At 40.1% G+C, this 22688-nt stretch overlaps 1 protein-coding gene across 1 annotated transcript; it reads right to left on the reverse strand.

Moving 5' to 3' along the window:
• Positions 1–1819: 1819 nt before the first annotated feature.
• dcn (decorin) lies at positions 1820–21725 on the reverse strand. The gene is made up of 8 exons (XM_067490419.1): positions 21377–21725; positions 13845–14065; positions 7585–7697; positions 6206–6419; positions 5359–5472; positions 4885–4978; positions 4258–4396; positions 1820–3278 (listed from the first exon to the last, which is right to left on the reverse strand). Exons 2-8 carry the CDS (start codon positions 14044–14046, stop codon positions 3078–3080), a joined length of 1077 nt encoding a protein of 358 aa, XP_067346520.1. The 5' UTR covers positions 14047–14065; positions 21377–21725; the 3' UTR covers positions 1820–3077.
• Between the last annotated feature and the right edge of the window lie 963 nt (positions 21726–22688).

A 22688-nucleotide genomic window follows, 5' to 3' on the forward strand; every position in this document is an offset into this window, starting at 1 on the left:
TCTGCTTTTCTGCAGCATCTCACAGCAGCTCAGCTTTCTTTGTTGCTTACACGTCACTACAGCAGCACCACACACACACACACACACACACACACGCAGACACAAACACACACACGCACACTCAAGTTCTAAGCAATGTGTGTGCTTGCTCTGAGTTAAGGTGCTGAAACTATTTTATGTTTTACACAGATGATGTTCCTATTCAACTCACATGCAACAACACACACAACACTGGCACCAAAACTTAAGCAATAATTCTAAATGCTGATGGTTAACAACTTAGACGTCTGATTAGAAGATCAGGTTGCACTGTCCCCGTGTGTCTGTGCTGTTATGAGAACTGCCACATGGGGGCACCAGATTGAAGTACATTTAAGTTTCTACATTGGGCTTTGAGGTTCTCGGATGAGTTCTAGAGCTCAAATACTATTTCTTTTTAGTCTGACTTTGTCAAAAAACAAAAAAGGCTGTCTGCACTTTGCAATTTTTAGTTTATAGGATGTCCCAAAGTGGCAACTTTCATAACTGAGTATGCAGTGAATTAATTTAATAATACATAAATATGCCACCTAAATTGTCCTACCAGACATTAATTTGTAATGTATCTAAGTGTAGATTGAACATCAGTAAATATTAAGATTTATAGAATGGAATGAACTGTGTTAAAGGTAAAAATAGTACAAAATCAACTTTAGGTGCCGTTAATGCACTGATAGTTCAGCTATTTGCCAGAAAAAAGAGAAGGAAAAAGCAAGGAGTTAAAAAAGAAAAAAAGCATGTTATTGACTTTTGCCACCTCTGAGATTTCATACATTCTTGCGTGAAATTATTGTAAGAGCAAAGACCGATTGTTTGACAGCGTAACCTGCGTCAGAGGCCACTATGTCTCCGGGGAACTCTTTTTTTCTTTAACCTACAAATTCCCATGGCAGCCTGTTAAAATACTGAAGTGCTGTAAATCACTAGTGGCTCAGAGGCCAGAAATGGTCCTTGTACAAATATTTGTTTACCTCAGTCCACAAAAAGCATCAATATAAATGAGAGAATGCAGAGGCAGCTAAAAGTCGATTAATCTACCTCTCAGTTTAATGTTTCTGCTCACCATGGGACCTGGATTTGGTTCAGTGATTCACATTGTTGCCTCACAGCAAAAAGAACTGTTAATAAACCTATAGCTTGTTTGGACATTTGCATGTTCTTTGTGGCAGTATAATGTCCCTGGGATCACTCTGTTTCTAAAAGAAAAACCATAGACACACTGGATGGGAGATGTGTTGTCTGTTCATCTCTTGTGAAAAAAGTGAAAATAATCAAATACTTTATCGAGTACTTATCAGGCTGAAATATGATTAGAGCTTGTTGTATGGCTTTTTCATGTATTTATATTAAATGTTCAGGACAGGTAAAAATCTTTTCCTTGCATTAATTGTTTTGCTGCTAAAATTTTAATGAAAATCCGATTTTGGAGGGTGGTCAGTGCCACCCCTCCCCCCTCTCTGGCTCCTCCCCTGGACGGTTTGACATTAAATTGTCAAGGTTTTATTGTTCATCATTAATAGGTTGATTGATAGATGACGAAAGGGACATATTAAGACCAAGTTGTCAAACATGATTCTTCTGTGTATCAGTGAATGTTTCTCACCTGTTCCTCAGCAGATTTGTATTCCACTCCTCTTGACCTCGGTAGCCGGGAAACTGCTGCCCTCTTTACATTTATGCTGTAGTTACTGCAGTACCATTGCTTGACTGGGAGCACATAAATCAGTGTATATCAATGATAAAAATAGAAATCCTCGGTCATTACATCCATCAAAACTGCTCCTTTTTCCATTAGTATTTTTATTTTGTTCAGGACACCTTAGCTGGAGCCCCTGCTCCGGGAAAAAAAGAGAAACACCCTTTTTGCTGATATATTAAGTCTGAGCTATGGCAAGTGCTTGTGTTTTTAAGCGTTTAGAGGTTTTTATACAGCATTTATATACAGTCTATACATACAAAACACTAACATGGGTGTTGTGGACACGCCGGTCCACATACACCCTCCAATTTTTCTTTACTCTTGAAAAAAATTGCAAGAAATAAAAGGTGTGGAAACATGGAAAAAAGAAATACATATGCGTATTAACAAGAGATACCAGAAATCACCATGTTCAAGCTGAAAGAAAAAAAAATAATAAGAGCATGCATATAAATCCTGGGGAATGGCTTCTGTTTAAAACATAGACGGTTTATTCTACATTTTTTTTAGAAGCTATTTTCACCTTGTTTTTTATAGCACAACATACACTGGTGGAGGAACAGTGGATGGAATGCAGTGAATAAAACCCAAACACCCCGAACAAAATTAACACGGAACGAAGCACAAGAAAGCACAATGTGATGGGAGTCACCGTTGCATTTATCTCTACTTGAATTGAATACAATACAAATAGAAACATGGAGTTCTTTTATGGAGTGGAGCATGATAATGCTATTCCAAGTACATATTTAATATCTACTACATTCTAGCATACCTGTTGTTTAAGGTATTGTAAAACACAAGTTAACTTCTTGCTGCCTGCTCTGCAGCCAGCTTTCCTATAATTCATACAATGGCTAATAGTCAAAAAACTGGGAAATAACATTTTCCACTGAGTGAGATTGTGACTCTTTACTGGTCAGGGTTCAGGTCTGAATTCCAATTTGTCAATGGAATAAATTGCACAATATTTGAACAGTAATATGTTACAGCATGAATGTGAGAACATATTTGCAAATGTTAATGCTTGCCTATCTGCTCCTATGAATGTTGTGGTGTGTGTGAGAGCATAACCATAATGTGCTGGTGTTTCCTGTAAGCTGTGTGAAGTACTGTTGCACCCAAGTCGAAGCTAAATAATGAAATTGGTATCTTTTAAGGTCCATGTTCACTAAAGTTTTGAAATGATTGTGTGTATTGATGACATCATGATTTGTGGGGACAGAGTGTTGGTTGGGGGTCTGTGGTTGGGAGGGAGGGGAGATCACACGCACACTTACAAAATTTTCACAAACTCATTTACAAACACACTTTCTCGCAGAGGTGCACAGGATTTGCTCTACTTCTTCCTGTAGTTGCCGAGCTGGATGGCGGAGCGGTCGAAGACGCAGCGGAAGGTGATTGGCTGAACTTCCCAGTAAGGCACAGGGTTGCTGAACAGGCTGATGCCAGTGTACATAGCCTTCTTGGTGTTGAAGCCTGGAGGACAGAAGTCTCCTGTTCCCACAGCAGCAATCTTGTTGGCATGAAGGTAGACCACCTAGAGAAGGGATTTAAATAATGACAATTTTCAGTTGCTGACTGGGATGTGGATGGCAATAATTCAGTTATTCCAAAACAAAGAAGATAAAGTAGATACTTTACTAAATGAACAATAGCTGCAAAGGAAAGCCAGAAAAGATGTTTGTTCTCATGGGAAATTTCATAACTAAAAGTGTGAGGAAAGGATTCTAAAACGTTTAAGCATATAAAAAATAGCAGCTATTTTTATAGGAGCTATTTATTAAACCGTGGGTTCTTGTCTTGTGATTCCTTTGAGTAATACCAATAAAATTATAATTATTGAAATGTGGGTATATATGTGGGTACTTTGAAATGTGTATATTTATTGTATTTTACACTTGCATTTTTGAAGGTACTCAATTATGCTAAATCAATTTTTGCACATTTGCATTGGTCTACAGTGTGTGTAGATACGTAGAAAATGTTAGAAAGGTCCACCCCCTTCCTTTGCTCCTTTTTCCATCTTTGCATAAAAGTGTGCTTGAACAGGTCAAGTCAGAATTCCAGATTAATCCTTTTATGACCTTATAATGGGACTCATTTGGATAGTCCCCTCCTCCGGTATAGCTCAAAATTAACCCAGGAGAAATGGGGAGATATGACCACCGGGGTAGGTCTTGACAAATGCTTATGTAACAAGGCACAGCTTTGTTGAAGGCTACAGACACCAAAACCTAGCGTTGCAATGTAGAAAAATAGACATTTTCAGACATATTCTGCATGGTATAGTGTGAATCCAAACGAATGAAATGTGGAAATGTTAAAATGTTGGGTCATATGGTTCAGATCAGAGAAAATGGGCTGGTTGTGATCACACTGGTAAAATGAGTACTATACTATAGTATAATCCTCAAGCTGAGCCAATTTACTGAAACTAAACAGTCTTCCTGTGATCATGGTGTGTGCACTCAAAATTGTATTCATTCATTTACAATGTTAACCAAAGCAGTGTGTACCTGGATGTACTTATGGTCAGGCAGGCCAGAAGGAATGTTGGTCAGAGCGTTGTTGTCGAGGTGTAGCTCTCGCAGGTGAGGGATGTTAGCCAGTGTGCCATTTTCCACAGAGCTGATCTCATTGAAGCTGAGACCCAGTCTGCGGAGAAAAAACAATAAGCAGATGAGAGCTGGGCACGTGGAGATGCATAGATAAACAAGAAACACAAGAGCACATAAGTGCATGGATGAAGGATCCAAGACAGTGACGTCAACATTTGTATACTGCTGCCAAAAGTATCATTAGCTAATAAAATAGTAAAAAACGAGCTGAATCAATAGAGATGTGGAAAATATCTACATCTTTCATTAAAACCATTCTTGTTATACTCAATTACCTGACTATGAGGAAATGGAAAACTAAAATAGGTTCAATTGACATTAAAGCCCTCTCTTTCCTGTTTTGTTTGATATCTGTGTATCCAATATTATGAGCAAACTATTGATTATCAAGCTCTCATAGTTTGTTATCCATTAAATCAGTTTATATCAGAGAGCCTGCACTCCAGGTATTGTAAAGAAATGCATGCCAATAGGTAATCGAGGTAATATGAGAGAATTAATAAGAGAAATCATGTTTCTTATTACTTAGCCAGGTTATTCAGGCCCTTGAAGCTGTCAGCTGTCACCTTGGTGATCTTGTTTCCATCCAGATGAAGCTCAGACAGAGAGCTTGGCAGACCTGGGAACGCACGATACAAACATCATCAAAGACGAAGTGACGACGCAGGACATCATAACTTAGCTGTTTATAAGGCAGTATTAAACCACTTTTACATAGAAATTGATAGTTGTAGCTCTTTTCAATGTAACATTTCAGCTCAGTTATCAAGGAGCAGTTTTACTAGATAAATCTGACAAATTCCCACCTCGAGACAAGAGAGAAATTACTATGCAATACAGTTGGGTGTGTGCTTTTTTTACACAGATCGTATTGTTTCACTGGATAGAATTGATTCTGTAGAATTAAGATGGTTATTTTAGCCTCAGTGGATAAAACCCAGATTAGGCAAATCCCCATAATTTACACATTATTTCTGGAAATAGATATCAGCCTTGTACCTTTGGGAATCTCTGTGATGTTGGTGTCTGCAATGCGAATATAAGAAACCCTTTTCAGGTCAGCAAAAGCACCAGCCTCAATTCCTGCGCTCTTGAAAGGGTTGGAACCAAGCTCTGAAAAGCATAAATGCCAAAAAAAAAAAAAAAAAAAAGAGTAAAACCAAAGAAAGAGGACAGAGTTATGTACAGTACAGTTATGCCATTAATTCTGCTTCTGATTTGTTTCGGGAACACAGAGCTGAGTCACGAGTAAACAAAGTCTTGGGCAAGAAAATCACTTGTGCTTGCAATGCAGCCTTTCTCCTCAACAGATTACCTAATTTTCCATGGTGGGATCATCATTTTTGTATCCACACACAGCTTTAGTTAAACAATCAAAGAAAAACACACTTTAATTTGTGGAACAGGAAGTTTTGCAATTATGTGATGAAACCCTGCGGTGTAAATCTCAACTTAACACAGAAACACTAGCTCCTCCATATTCGTCTCTTTTTTTCAATAGTGGTCCCACTGACCATTACTACTACTTGATTGATTTATTAAATTACTGGATGAGGTTTACATACATACAGCTGTGATGTGCACTAGTGTGACCTGGTCCTTGTTGTGAGATACTTTGTTGTGATACAACAAAGTCAATACATTCAATGGCAATTTTAGATTTAAACACTGGTTTCACTTTGGGTAAATATTTTTAACATTCCTTCCAAATAGTATATCCACCTCCTTCAAGATGAATATACTTTATAAGATGTGACAACCAGTGGAAAATCTGCCATTCTTTGTCATGCCTTTTGCAATTGAGCTTGCTAGTCAAACAAAAGTAGCAAAGTGTTTGATTTCATACCCATTACGATGACATGGGACATGCCCTGGAAGGAGGACTTTTTGATCTTGGTGATCGCGTTCTCGTGGATGCGCAGCTCCTGCAGGGTCTTGGGCATGTTGGCTGGCATTTCCTTTAGCAAGTTCTTAGACAGGTAGAGGCGCTGCAGCTTGGTCAGGGGGCTGAGGGCCTTGGCATGGATGGTGGTGATTTTGTTGTTCACCAGGATCAGAGCCTATATTGAGCAAGAGCAGGGAGATGTAAAAACACATTTTGAAAAGTATCACTAATTTACCTCATAAATTCAATGTCTGTTAAGACTTTCAAACTCATCAACTGCTGATAATGTGGTAAATTAAACATATCTCTACTTTCCACATGAAGTTTAACAAAAACAACACGATTTCAGCTTAGCAGCTGTTACCTGGTAACTGCACTTCTTAAAAATGAAGGGCAAAGTTCAAGTCCATTGTAAAATGTCAGTAAATACATTTTCAAGCAATTTCATTGACACTGTTTCACTTTTATGCAAGTAGGCATAAGTCAATGTTGGGGAGGTATGTGGTTCATTCCCCTTGAGAGGGGCAGTTACGTTATAGGGGAAACAGCTCTGGGTGTCAGACAGAGGTATTTATTGCAAGCAAAGAAAAACAAAACATGCCACAGCAGAAGGTGTGAGGCTGTGGTCCATGCACCTGGTTTCTGGAGGAGAGGCGGTGTTGGAATTCAGTGTTTTTGAATGGTACAGGGAGGAGGAAGAGTGCTCTGGGTAGCTATGTGGAGGAGGAGAAGGGCTAAACAACACTATTATGGAAGCTAAATGGCCACTTATGTAGTGCTTTTATCCAAAGCGCTTCACAATATTCACCCATTTACACAGACACTCACACACCAATGGCATTGGCTGCCATAGAAGGTGCTCGCCTGACCCGCCAGGAGCAGCTTGTCTTGGGCAACAATGAACACATAGCCAGGAGGGACCGGGAATCGAACCACAGACCCTGTGGTCGGTGGAGGAATGCCTTACCAGCTGAGCTGCAAATGTTGAGCTGGTCAGTGTCAGAAAAACACAGTGCACCTGCTGTGTTTGGGGCTGTGTAGCTGGAGACATGCTGACCACCTATCTGCCACAACATTACAACCAGCACCAAGCAGATAATGTTGATGTTTGATCGGTGGAAGTCGTCATGCTAAATGTGATTTAACTGAGTGCACAAATACAGTTTGATAAATGGGTTTGGTAACAAGATGTTTCCCCAAGTGGATCATCAAGATATCATGTTGAAGATGAGTTGTTTTTTAGTATATTTATGTGATAGTTACATAACAACACAAATTACATAACCCAAGAACTAATACACACACATGAACTCTACAGAAAGAAGTAAAATGTCTCTTACATGCAGTGATTTGAGGTTCTTGAAGTCATTCTCCTTAATCTCAGTGATCTTGTTGTTCTGCAAATCCAGAAGGGTGGTGTCGCTTGGGATGTCCCCTGGAATTGACTTCAGACCTGATGGAATGAAATAAGCCATTGTTTAATTAGATGTACCGTGTGCGTGCTAGCAGCGTACACATGCATTTAGTCCGTCTGAATGATGGATGATGGAAAATGAAATTTGAGGTGAGGTGGTGACAGCTCCTGGTTCAGGTGATGAGCGGTTTACCATACCCTGACCTCAACGGGAGATGTATCCAAAATGGTTACATATTCATTTCCATGAGCCTGGTTTGTGTCATTTTCCAGCAGCTGTACAGTTTGAACTGGGTCTTGTGAAGCAGGTCTACTATACAATATGTTAAAGGCTAATATGGAAGATTTGTTACTTAAAAGAAATTAACTCAATTATTTAAGTGTTTTGTCAAGATTGGAACATGTGGTTTTTGTCCTTCATTGTATTACTTTTGTTTTTGCTTTTCTTACTAGTTTAAAGGCGAAAAGGGTGATTTCACATATGGCCATGCACCAAAGATTGAATCTGATCAAGCTGACATTTGTTTTGCTCTGACTCAAATCACACACACACACACACACACACACACACACACACACACACACACACACACACACACACACACACACACACACACGCACACAAACACACAAAGTGAAGATGTTTAATGACATAATGTATTCCCTAGCCCCTAACAATAACCAATTCCTTATCTTTAACTGCTTATTCTGTTTAGGAGGATTAGAGTCTTCCCATCTGTCACTAAGCGAGAGGCGGGGTACACCCTGGCCAGGTCCCCTGTCTATCTCAACAATGACGACCAACACAGAGGGACATACACAGCAGACAACCATTCATATTCACGCCTAAGGGCAATTTAGGGACATGAGTTGACCTAACACACATGTCTTTGGAGGCTGGAGAACCTGAAGGAAGCCCACGCAAGCATGGGGAGAACATGTAAACTCCCCACAGAAAGGCTAAAGCCAGTTGGGGGTTCAAACTCGTGACCTTGTAGCTTTGAGGGGGATGTGCTAACTACTCCACCCAACACTCCACGTACTGCCCCACAACCCTATTCATCCCGACTAAATGCTTGAAGCTAACAGTTACACTTACTTAACTTAAACCTCATTCTAACCCTCAAACCAGGTCTTAAACATCTAACAGGCCTTTGAAGGGGTTATAGAGTGTGAGGATACACACACACATTTGTGTGGCGATCAAAGTGAGGACAATTAGGCAGATTACCTGGGGGTTTGGCTTTTAAACTTAGTTAATAGAAACTCAGAATGACTTGATGAAGAATGTTTAATGTTGTGAAGAACTACATTTAAACCACTTTCCCAGGGCCTTTACGTCCTTAACGGCTGGTACGGATTATTACAAATGTGGAGGAGCCACAAACAATAATATGATTTACATTTGCAACACTCTGAAATGACAGATGCGCTTTGTCAACCTTATGATGTGCTCTGAAGCACACATAGTGGAAATGGACCTTAAAACAAATTTCCCTTGCAGTAAGTAAGTGACTGCATACCTGCACACTGAGCTCACACTGAAATAGTTTGCTTGGACTTTACCGTGGCACGTTATGGCTGATGGAACACAGAAAGTGGCATCTGTGGTGAGCAACTGTTTGCTTGAGTGCTTGAGTCTGTTTTTTAAAGATTGAGTGAAGACAGCCTGGAGTTACGGTGTACAGTATGCTCTAATGCATCTGTGGTAACATGAAAAAAAAATACACTCGGATTTATAATGTGCAGTTTACATTTCGGAGGAAGAGGTGTAGAATAAACTGTTTAACAAAGAAGCGCACACTCTGGAGCTCTGATGCCAGAGTGCGTATGTATGGGCACATTTTGTCCTAAAAGCTTGTGACGACTTCTCTTCAACTCACCCAAACATCACTTTCAGCTAGATTTGCTTTCCCGTCAGCTTTTCCAACTCAGCAGTGGATGACCCACAAACCACCACAGCTGTTAGTAGTCACCACCATCATTACAGCACCACACTGTTTACCTCTACATTCGAACACATTCTTCCTTTTATTGTTCTTCCCTACAAGTTAGACTTTGCCAGTTGACAGTGTTTTAAGTTTGTATGTATCCCAACTGTATCCCAACTTTATGGAAACCCAAAACCAATCCAGTTTGACTTTCTACAGACTTTTAGCCATAATAAATTAGTCTGTTGTGGTGTGTAGCATCACTTAAAACAATGTCAAAACACATATATTTCGAATCATTTTATAATCGTCTTTACTGATAAAATTCAGATTTGGTCAATGCTTCTATTCATTCGTATCAATTACTGGAGCAATAAGACAACAATTTCCAATTTGGTGGGTTATCTCCTGAACAAACAGCTCAAACATGCAGTGTTAAACAGAATGGGTGGGAACCACAACTGTCTATTTAGCTATAATCATAAATGGCATAATGAAAAACACCCTCCAACATTATCAATTAAAAAAAAAATTATACATTTTAAAAATTAAAGCACATAGTCAAGATAGTACTTTACTGGGAATATAGACAGTAAATGTGGATGTAAACTGAACGTCATCCTAAAATCAAGACATAAGATCGTCTCAACGTTCCACACATAAATTCTTTCCATAAATTCTAAAGTAAAAATCAACAGTATGATGACGTGAACTTACTATTGCGGTTAAATTATTAGTATATCATGTTTCCGTCAGCGTGTTACTTTTCCAGACAAGTAAAACAAAACAAAAAAAAATGACATAACACTTGTTAATATTTGGAGCTGCCGAAAATCAGTCCAAGTCCAAGGCAATCATACAATTTATGTTCCACTCACTTTACCTTAAAACAACTTTCATTTGTCTTCATTTGTTTGAAGAGGATACCAACTGAAAAGGGGCTGTGGATGGGCAGAACAAATTAATGTGGCTCCATTATCATAAGTTTGACTGATTCACAGGAATGACTAAGTTTGGACTTTTTGGTGGGTCATTTGGAAGTGTGGGCAGACATGACTGCAGGCCTTACATAATCATGGGACATAATGCACAAGATGCATTGATGATTCTTTAATGCAGTCAAGATGCTGGTTGTGTTATTACATAGTAAGGGTGACACATTACGCCACGGATGTGTTTTCAACAGAACTGAAAAAAGTCCAGATTTACACATCAGTGGCGTACTGATGTGTTTTTATCAGAACTGAAAAAAGTCCAGATTTACAAATCCAGAGAATACTGTGGAATGGGGAGCAGAATCTTTCTGTCCTGCACAGGCATACGTGTGTCCAAACATAGTGTGTGTTTATCCTCTCGTGTGACCGAGTGTGTGTGTGTATGTGTGTGTGTGTATGTGTGTGTGTGTGTGTGTGTGTGTGTGTGAGCAGGTCTGGGGAGCAGATGGAGGCTCGAAGGCCAGCAGCGCTAATGTAGTAGTTGAGAATCCAGCCTCTCTCAGAAGAAATTGCTGCTGCTGACTGGGCCCACGGCTGGAGGACTGATGTAATGGAACCAGTCTTTTCTTGAACACCACTCTCTCCAGCTGCCTGTGTTTGTGCCTGTCTGTTGCTCTGACACTTGAGCTACCTGTCCATCTAGCGCTGCCTCTCTGCCGGCACTCTCTGCTTGCTATTTATTCGTTTTATGTTTGTTATCATTTTACTGCCTTCTTAAACGTACTAAACGAAAAAATGTATGAGCTGGTTATGTCCGTCTGCTCCTCTTTTAATTATCCTCCATTTTTCTCCATCTTCTCACTCCCCCTCTGGTTCATATGGCTAAAGGAGCTTGTGACTCTCCCTTTCCAAAACTAAAATGTGGCCAGAAATAAAATCAAACTGCACAGCAAACCAGTTTTCTGTGACAAAGTTTGTGAGATGACTCAAACTGTTGTATATGCCACATCAGATTAGACAAACAGAGTCGATAGGTTGCAAAACACCAATAATGACAATAGAGTAAATTGTTTTGACTGCGCTGAAGCAAAAAGACGACTAAGTAATTGTAGCCTGGGTGGATAAGCTTTTCATTGAGAAACAATATTTGAAAACTGTACGGTTCGGAACAATCTTAAATCCAGGTTAATATCTAAATTCCTCTACAGTTTAGGAAAACAATTTGGCCAACAAATAACTTCATTCTCACAGAAAGTGAAATAAGACTCATGGACATGTGTGAGCATTTAACATAGCACCAGTGTTGCTACATTCTTTGAGGGGCCTTCACAATGTTGTCTAACACACAATATACTGCTCAAATGACCCCGCAAGTTTGGGAGGGATCCTGACACTTTGGGTTAAGTGAAATGTTCTGCTCCTAAAATGCCCCTAAGCTCGACAAAAGTTCTGTAAAACTACAGCAGACACCCGCAGACCTCAGCAACCAGTTCATTGTCACTGTGAGCTCAGCTGTTTGGAATCCAGGGCAAAGCACCAAGTAGAGTGAATAAAGAAAATGGATGTGAAGAGCTTTGTTAGTCCGATATTATAAATTAAACAGAATCCCACTGGTTAGTTTAAGGATGATGAGCTAGCATCTGTACAAATGATCACAAGTCTTTACTGGTTTTGAAGTTGTATTTTTCAGATTAACGACAGATTAACACATGTATTCGAGCTACAAAACACCAGCAGTGTCAGGGTCTTGTTGCACTTCCTGTTCTTGGACTTTTATTTTGTGGCTCCTTCTCCTTACTTCCTGTCCCTGGTTCTGTTTACCCAGCTTTACCCTCGTTGGCCCTCATTGTTTGCACCTGTTCCCCACTTTATTTAAGTTCAGTCTTCCCTTCACTCCCCTGCCAGATCCTTGTCGTTGTTAATGTGGTCTCTGCCATCGTGGTTACTGTCTTCGTCGTCGTCATTATTACCCTCACCAACCCCTCGGACTCTAGGTAAAAGCTGTTAGTGTATTTCATGGACTTTTGCATTCGGGACTATTGTTTCTCCTGGACTCTTGTTTTTGGGACCCTGTGCAGCTTTCCCCTTTGGTCTGAGTTTTGGTGATGTTCCGGTTTGCTGTTTTGTTTTTCCGTGTCTTGTTAATTTAGTTTATCTGTTTGTTAGTTTCCTTAGACTTCCTCGTTTGTTTACCTGTGTAGTGACTTTTGTTGTCTGTGCCTTATTTATCTGGTTTCCCTCTGTTTAGCAGTTTTCCTTAGTCCCCCTCCGTGTACTTACCTGTTATTAGATTTTATGTTTATCCGAGTCTTATTGTATCCTGAGCCAGTTGTCCTAAATTACCGTCTTACTACCGATTAGGTTAATCCCCCTCATGTTCTGGTCCCTATGGTTAGTCTGAGTCTTCTTTGTTCCCTATCCGGTTCCTAGTACCCTCCTGTTAGGAGCGACTTCTGTAAACGATTTACATCTGTCAATAAAGCCCCTCGTTAATTGCAGTCCCTCTCCCAATCTCTTCACTTGGGTCCTCCCTTAACCAAAACCCTGACAAGCAGCACATTTTTGAGGTTCTAATAATCTTCTAGAGATGAAATGTTCAGTCTTTACATTTAATCAAACATGTGCTTTTGTTGTTTATATCAGTCGTACATCACTGTAAAATTGACTCTCCTCAAACTTTGGAATATTTTTGGAAAATTGATTTGGTCATAAAATTGTTGATTATTCCGCTCAGTGGTTGATGGATGCATATATAAATTATATTATAGAGCCACAGTTGTTGTTGTTGTTGTTTCATAAAGGACAACTTCACTGATTTTAAACTTGCTTATTCTGGTTATAGTTTGGGTAGTACATGTACATAAATACCACACTTCCCTATAGCAAAATATCTCTCTACTTTTAGCTAAAAAATGCCTCCAGATGACATCATTTAGAGGAACCTTCAGGTTAGGTTATGTCTTCTTGTTGCTTATACTATGGAGTTTGTAATCATGGTCATCGTACTTTTCCAGATCTCCCCCAGATTATATCATCCGAACTGGTAATGATGAAAAACGTTTTACGCTAGAAGCGAAATATTTTAATATAGGCAGTGTCAGAGGGAGGTTTAAAAGCATTAATGTACATTTACACACTAACACAACGGATATTGAGCATTTATAAAATCTTTCGTGGATTATATTTTAGAGCTTACATTTTAAGCATGTTTGAGCTAGGCTTTAGTCCATCTGCAACACGGAGGGGGTATACAGGAACGAGAGAGATAAATCAATGAGCTTATAAACAAGAAGATGAAGCATCAGTGGGAGGTATCTTACCCAGGTCAGAGCACTGGATCACACGAAGATGGCACTGGCATCTAAAGGGGCACTTGGGTCCTTCAGGTATAGCAGGAAACTCCGGCCCTTCTGCATCTCCAGATGCCTCATCCTCCATCATAAACTCAAGAAAGTCAGACTGGTGGAAGGGCAGAGCCCAGCAGGCAGTGACCAAGAGCAAAGAGAGACAGACTGATCTCATGGTGCTGCTTGCAGGGAGTCTGGAGGACAAGAGGACACAGTTATAAGGTTTGAGTGGATGAATTATGTATAGGTTTAAACTGTTCTGCTACAGCAACAGTATGTATTTCTCATTTAACGTTATAATTTGTAGGAAGGCAGGCGAGTACATAGAATCCATATGGCACTGATTAAAAGGACAGAAGGATGCTACGTGAAAAAGAAACGGACAGAGTCCAGAGAGGCAAGGGGCAAAGGTGAGAGGTGAAGGGCCAGGGGCTAGAAAGTTAAAAGGAAATCCTACCCATCCAAAGTAAAACCAGAGGGCCAAAAAAGAAGAAATGGGGGCAATGGGGTGTGTTGCCTCAGAATTCCTTAAACTAATAAAAACATCCCCACACCCAAGTCCACAGAGGGTTTACTTGGTACTTTGGTATAACAGTGTATTGTATTGAGGTTGTCCAAATTATTTATTTATATCACAACTAGGTTTTGAGCAGGTGGAAGGCGATTCAGTAGGAATAAAGCCAACTCAGAAATTCAACAATATTACTTTACGAGAAGGGACAGAAGTACAGTATGTCATTGCCAAAACTCTGGAGAGCACACAAACCCAGTGTCAACCTAGAATGACCAGTCATAGGTTTGTGAGAGCAGTGAAATTTGTGTGCGCATTTTCTGACTGCCGACACTTGTTTCTTTGTTTACTGTCTTTGTTCACATCAGGTTTCTTTATGCTTAAATCGACCGTTGGGCTCTAATCATTCTCTCAGCCTACAAATCCACGACCTTTGGCATTTGAACTTGCCTGCTTGTACTCAAACCGAGAAGCTCCCAAAATTTGGTCGTGTGCTCTGTACCGGTTTGACCTTGATATACTTCCAAAGTAACCAAACATAATTGTGACATAAAAAAAGTTCTTTACATTTATAGTAGTTCCCACATTGTTTTAGCCACATGAACCCAAGCACCCTGATGAATTTAATGCATACCACAATACAATGTGCCTATGATGGTGATATTTACTACAGAGACATTGGCAGCTGAAAAAGTAAAACTTGCAATACCGTTCACAGTAATACACACTTGCCAATGTATACCACCCTAGTACTGTACATTTTCTAGAATGAATGATTTACAGTGATCATACATCAAACGTGCATTAAACGAATATCTGGAGTCACTGGGAAAATCCTTACACAGTCGTCTGTTTCTAGGCACAACCAAGTTGACACACACACACACATTCTGTCAAACACAAGCACAATGCCGACATCCACACAAACTTTGTGACCTTTTACACAGAGGCACACACAATCTCAAAGACCCAGCAACCTGCTTGTCATGCATAAAGCCAAAAGTTACTCCTTCCGTCTTGGTGCCACAATAATTGGAGGGCAGAATTGAACCACAGCTGCTAACAAATGATTTGGGGGCAGCTGGTTTGTAGTCCGACCTTGACCTGAACATCATGACCAGAATGATGAAACTGACCCAAAACCATCAGATGGGCAGAGCTGAAAGTGACTCTGGGCTGGTTTATATGGTCTGTCTGCATGGTGCTTGTGTGCTACTTTATATCTTTGTGTACTTTCTGTTTAATGAGTATTTACATGTTGCAAGGTGAGGTGAAACATGTTATATGTGAACATGTGTCTTGAACAAGCCGCATAGGTGAAAACTTTAAATCTTTTCGGGCCTTGTGCCACATCCAGGTTAGGGTTACTTCAGGTCATGCAGATCACAGCTGAGAGTGACTCTGAACACAAGCAGTAATTATGGTCTCTGTCCACAGAACAGTCACCGCATTGACACACTGTACAGCTTCAGTCCAGCGGTTACAGTGCCTGCATACAGTAGGACCAAGTTTGAAATCACTTTTATTTAGAAGGAACTTGCATTGAATGGGCTGGTGTGTTAATGTTTCACTTTACACTTGTTCTGATGCCATGAAGCAGAAAACCCTGAACACCCAAAAAGGGTGATTTCATAAGTCGGCAAATGGAACTGTCACACGGTGTTCAATGTCTGGATCGTTTGCCATTTGGAAGCGGTGTTGAGACAAAGAACTGATTTATGAACACACAATACGTACAATAAAACCAGAGGACACGTTGTTCCAGTCTTTGACACACTGAATAATCTTGGCTGTGTCAGGCTTTCTTATCTAAGCGCAGCTGAAAGCACAATCCAATGAACATTTTGTCTGCAGGCTTGGCAGGTTTTGTCTGCTGTGTTTTTTATTTAAGGATAAAAAGCACTTCTGGGTCAAATAGTGCTTGTACATGCCTTTGATCATTCTTTTTATCCTGTTTAGATGCCAGATGGGTTGGGCTTGTCTTGTAGTCTGATACATTCATTGCCAACACTAGAAAGTAAGTCAGTGTATTAAAGTTTTCATAGTGGCCCTGAGGTCATGACCTCCTCACATCTGGCACAACTTGCAGGGCGGAATCTTCAGAATTATCTTTGAAGCCAGTGTAACTGATCTGTTTGACGGACTGGCAATGCACATAAAATCACAGAGGCATCACAGTTGACTACTGAACCTTATCTCCCTGCTTTGACCCAAAAATATACATGTGCCCTGGTGCAAGATTTCTGATGGCTTAACATGTGTCCTGTCATTAATTCATCAACCTTTATGCCTAACAAAAGAAGAAGAAGACAATGCAATCTCAAACTAAGCCCTGTGAGCATTTAATGGTTGCAACATTATTGCAAAGACAAGGATTACTGCTATTACTGCTGTGTGAATCATAATCTGGCCCAGGATTTGTTGACGAGAGAATAAAACTGAATTTCGAAATAAAACCACGATAAATGAATAACAAATTTCAGGAATTACTGTATTTTTTTTTAAAATATTGCCCTTAAGGTTATAACCACAGCTACAGAATAAACTATATGTGATATTAATTTTAGTCCAGGCATTTTGGATTCACAATTGGATGGCTGCCGATTGGGGGAATTTATGGGCTTGTATCAACATCATCGTAGAGAAACGAGAGATAAATGGTCATCCAAATTATGTCTTCAAAACCCAGGCAGAGGAATTGAAATGTAATCTGTAACTTTCCCCTGCTTTCCCAGCTAAGATGATGCATGAGATAACCAACTGTGCCGGAGGCAGATGCTCAGATGTGTTCATTACACATTTTTTTGGAGATGCTCAAATGGATTGTATTGCCGGGTAGGGACAAGCAATTTGTATTGTTTTTTAGGTTGGAGGACAGAGAAAATATGCATACCTGGAAAATATACTGAACACACGCCACAGGCTCCAGTTGTGTGTGTGCGCATGCTAAACCCAGAGGGCTGTCAACAGAGCATGCAGGAACATGACTTCACCATGAAAACTCTGCAGTACATATCACTTGTTATAAGCATTTCAGGTCCCTTCAAAGAAGATGCAAACATTTGTTTTAAGCTATTCACCTACGATTTTCATTTTCATAGAGGAATCCCAAGGATCACACCAACACGAAAATCCACCTTGATTGATATAATTGGTTTCAGTTTGGCCTGCAGCTTAGAAAACATGGTCTAACTACTTTAAATGCATATAGTTTGCAGTTGCTAGGTTTGGATATACAGACTTGGTATACAACATATGTATTATGAGCATGAATTCAAATGCATTCACAAAAGTAATTGCATTAAATGATTGTCTTCACATTTCTCGTTTTAATGCATCAGGTCACTGTGGAATTTGAAGAACGTGGTCATTATCATGTCCTACAGTGGCTGCAATGCAGTTTACGAGATAAAAAAATGGGACAGGCTTTATTCCCAAGAAATCGAGTGGCACTAATCAGTGCAAAAAAAAAATAATTATCTGCTCTCACTGTAAAAACCTTTGTACAAATTTGAACTTTAATGCAAAAGATGTCATACTGGTTTAAACAGAAGCTCAGAGTGTACACACAGTGTTAGAGACACTGTAGTCCTGCAGTCCTATAGCATCCTATAGGAGGATACATTCTAGAATTTTTTTACATTTTTACCTAAATCTGTTAAAGTAATGTTCATGCAATGTTTTTGTGAAACATGATGCTGAATCGCTAGTAGGGCTATGGTAGATACAGATACTGGCAGCCAAGAGAAAGTTTGGTCTGTATTTGCACTAGATTTACAATCTACAATGTTCCACAAAAGGACATGGTTTGTTGCACACATCTTATCATGTCTCATGTGTTTGCAACCCGGCTTTCATCCTACAGTGTCTGACCAAGAAAAAAGGGACAGAGGCTGACATTTCCTGTGGCGGCGGCATCCTTGTCAATTCTCCTGTCTCCCTCTTTTGTCTCATCTTTCTCTTCCTCCTTCCCTCCATTTCCCTCCCAAGTCTGGCCCCAGCATTACTAATGACTCCCAGACAGGAAGCAGAGCTCGCATGAGGGAGTAAAGTAAGTTTGCCTCCTTTGCTTTGTCACTTTCTGTTCTTTCATTGAAACTTTCAGTCTTAGAAAACCAATGAGATACCCAAAGAATAATTACCATATCAAACAAACTAAACAAATCTTTCATTCTAACGTCTGAAGCATGACAAAAATAATTAATATACAACACCAATTGACATCTGAACCTCCACCCTTGTCCGCTACCTCCCCTCTAACTCTCCACAGACCAACGTCTGCCTCTGCAGAGTGTCTGTCAGCAATGAATCACTGGAAGGTATTTACAAGGCCACAGGACATTTAAAACACGTGTGGCCCTTTTAACCCATCAGCAAATGAATGTGAGGACCCCTCCCACATGGTTCTTGAACATATATGCTCAAGTTCAAAGGTTTATTGATAACAGTGTTAAAATGGAAAGGAAAAAGTGTTGTTTTTTTGTCTTTCAGTTCTTATTTTGGCAGAGTTCTGAAGAGTCAGTGGTCATTATTTTCAACAAATGTCTGATATATCAGGGGATTTTGAGTGAACACAGCATTTGAAAATATGCAACAACACAGCCAACAAATAATTTCAGAGCCAAAACATTCTTGTAATAGGAGTTAGGCCAAATCAGTCTATAAAAAATAGCTGTGCATGTTCCCATATATATCTGCATGTGAGGTTTTTGGCTTCATGAATGCCTAAAACTCTCTTTTTAATTGCTACATTCAACCACAATTTCTTTATTCGACAACAATAAAAGCATAGATCCATAACTATTATTGAAAGATCATTTTCGAGCCTCAGCAGCGTGCCTGGTGTTTGGAACGATAGCATGAGAAAGCCAGTGAGTGGTTAAACCACATTTCAGCTGTTCCATGAGAAGAGCTGTCGGCCTGCCATCAACCTCAGTCCCATTATCAGCAGTCTGTGCTGCACAGACGTGGACAAACTGCTCAACCTTCTCTCCCTTTCTTCTCTTTCCATCTCCTCCTCCCATTTTAAGCCCTTTCCTTCCATCCCTGGCTTCTCTTCCCCAGTGTATGGCATTTTCTTTCTGTGTCTGACCCTTCAAACTTTAGCCAGAAAGACTGACATGTGGAACTTTCTGGTATTCCAATAAGCAAAGGGGAGGATCGCCTTCATGGATGATGCTTATTCAATTTCATTGTTCTTTTGCTCTTTTTGACCCAAGGAATCCACATGCGAAAAATGCAGCCCCTGGGTGCAAATCTAGGTCATGTAGCCTCCAAACTATTCATATCTACTTTGAATGTTAAATATCTGCTCAGCTCAACTCAAAAATATGAACAAGATATTTTGTGAAGTGATTGTATGTTAGTGTAGTGTTCATTCCTCTTTTAGTCTTTATTCTATTCTGAGTCACATTTTTAATTCACTTGTGTTTGTGTCAGTTTTTCCCTTGTTCAGTTCACTCCAGTCCACTCAGTGCAATTCAGTGCAGCTGAATCTTATTAGGTTTTTCCCTGCTGGCAAAAAGGATGTAATGAGTTAGCTGAGAGTTGTGTGGTGGCTTGCCGGGAAGCTGTCAGACCTTTCTTTGATAGAGGAAGCTGTACCATTACAGGATTAATGGCACTAAGCATTGCCAGGTACAGCCATTTTTTTTCATCCCCTCTTCAAAGCTTCTCACTTTAAGTTGCCTGTAGCAATTTGGGTCCCGTTCTGCTCCTGTGAAAATACAGCAGCAAACACCACTGTCGGCAGCGAAGGTTCCTATTGAGAAGAAACAGGGCTGCAGAGCAGACAGATAAGAGATTATGGCTTAAACAATTTGGGTGTGCTATAACTGCTCACATGGAAAGTGTGAGCCGCTCCAGAAACAACTTTTTCCAGGCAAAGCATTGATGGGCAGTAATGAGCTGAACTAACACAAAGAAACGCTCATTGTTGTTTCAGTGTTTGCCTCCCTTATTGTAGCCTGGCCAAACACCACAGGAAGAAAAAAAAAGAGAAAAAGGAAGGAGAAGGGATCTTACTAGTGAGAAAATGAACTGAGCAATGCAACAAACCATATGCTTTTCCAATGGCATTAGCAAATAATGATAAAACAAGAAGAAAGCAAATTAAGTAGAAAGAAAGGGAAAAAAAAAACTCTCTCCCTCATTTCACCCCCTGTCTTTATGAAAGCATAACAAATCTGCGCCACTGACACGTATTAAACTAACAGAGTGAACGCAGTGAATCGACTTTGAGGAATGCAGTTTCATGGCTTAAATCCAACAAATAACAAGCAAGTGTCCAAACACTTCACTTGTCCAGATACCACAATAGGCAATAAAAAAAAAAAAAACAAGGAAAACTGCAAGCTGACATTTTTTTTAAACTGCTGAAACATCACAGGTCATTGTGGAGGATACTACCAAGAGTAATGACAGGCCAGAGAAATACAGTTTGGCAGAGGAGACAGGTACCAGCATCAACAGCACCACCACACCCCCTTTCCTAGCCACTGCTCTTTTCACTGAGCTGTATGCAGATTGGGCTGGAAATGATTAAGGTCTCTCATCACAAAGCCAAGAGTGCTGTGGGAACAAGACCTGCCAACATCTCTGGAACACACACACACACACACACACACACACACACACACACACACACACACACACACACACACACACAAAATGGGTGCAGAGAGGTAAAAGCAGTATAATGTAAGAAGTGAACTGAATATACTCAGATTCATTTTACCAAAAAGAGTGCTGCATGCATAATTATAACCTCAGAATCACAACTAGTTAAGTAACCTAGCATCATCAACCCATGCAAGTATTGCATGCTTGCATATATGCAAAGGGTTACAATACAGCAAAAGCTGAGCCATCTTTAAGATTACTGTTTCCCCCTAAAAATGAAACTATATCATTCCTTATTCCTGACCACACTCCACCCATTAACATTCTTATTTTCCCTTTTTTCCAGCACATAAAAAACAAAGGATTAACCTACCTGTTCTCAGTAAAAGCACGAGAAAGAGAGCAGAAGTGGATAAGATGATCTTGACTCCCAATATCCAGCTGAGTGGGGGGATGAGACGGTGAAGTGGCTGCAAGGGCCTATGGGGTAATTGGACTCAGACCGTGTGCAGCCAAGATCAAGCAGGTGTGCTCAACAAGGGGAGGAGAGACAGAGGACGAGAGAGGAAGAGAGACGGGGGAGAGAGGAGAGAGAGACACAGAAGGAGGGAGGGGTCCGACTGCCAAGCTCCTCTCAGGACCGAAACAATTGGTGGAGAACTTCCCCTGTTCTCGCTGTGTGCTCCAAAAACAGCTGGAAAATGAGAAGGGAGGAAGAAAAAAAGGAATAGAGAGAGAGAGAGAGAGAGAGAGAGAGAGGGCAGGAAAGGGGAGACAGGGAGAGGGTGCAGAGAGAGAAAAGAAGAAGGAAAATGATGAAGAAAAAGACTTGAGCATTTAAGGCAATAAGCAGTGATTCGGCTGGCAGCCACCATCTGGTAATGATAGGTCCTATATGGATCTTAGCTGAAAGTTCTGCACACACAGACTCTCTTTCTGCCTCTTTCACACTTTCTTGCTCATTCATCCTCTTTGAGACTCTTTACTGACTCCCCCCAGGAAAAAACAAAAAACAAAACACACACACACACATGCACAGAGTGGGACTCCCTTGTTTTAACTCCACTCTCTATCTTGATTACATTAGTTTGTTGCCTTTTGGCTCTATTGGAGTTTATTAATCAGCAGTAAAGGGTGAGGGGAGGTGAATTTCTGCTCCAATGTTACTATTGGAAGCTCTACGCTCAATGACGTTTGTCTTTACATTTAATGTTGTTTTTAAAACTCTCTCTAAATACAATATAATCAATGGTCAAGATTAGAAAAAAGTCTGTGGTTATGTTTAATAATTCGATGGATCCACAGCTGTGCTACAAGGCTGTAGTCAGGAAAAGCTTTGCCAAGTACTAATATCAGCATTTTCAAAGTGCTAAACATGTTGCTAAATGTTTATTTAATGTTCAATTTTTTTAGCATGCTAACATTTACTAATTAGTCTTCGAACTGTATGTAAATGTCATTAGTTTTGCAGATGTCTGATTATAAAGCAAATGAGATGAATATGTTGTTCATCTCATTTGTTTATCTCACCACAGTGTTTAACACAGTGGTGGCACTAGAAATGAGTCCAAGATCACTAAAATCATTAGGATGCATCATCTGGAAACCATGAAAACCTGAGCAACATTTTGTACCAATATGTCCTGTAGCTGCCGGTACTTCACTGGATAAATGAAAACTTTGAT

This window comes from Channa argus, chromosome 21 (assembly GCF_033026475.1).
Source record: "Channa argus isolate prfri chromosome 21, Channa argus male v1.0, whole genome shotgun sequence".
NCBI classification, from domain to species: domain Eukaryota; kingdom Metazoa; phylum Chordata; class Actinopteri; order Anabantiformes; family Channidae; genus Channa; species Channa argus.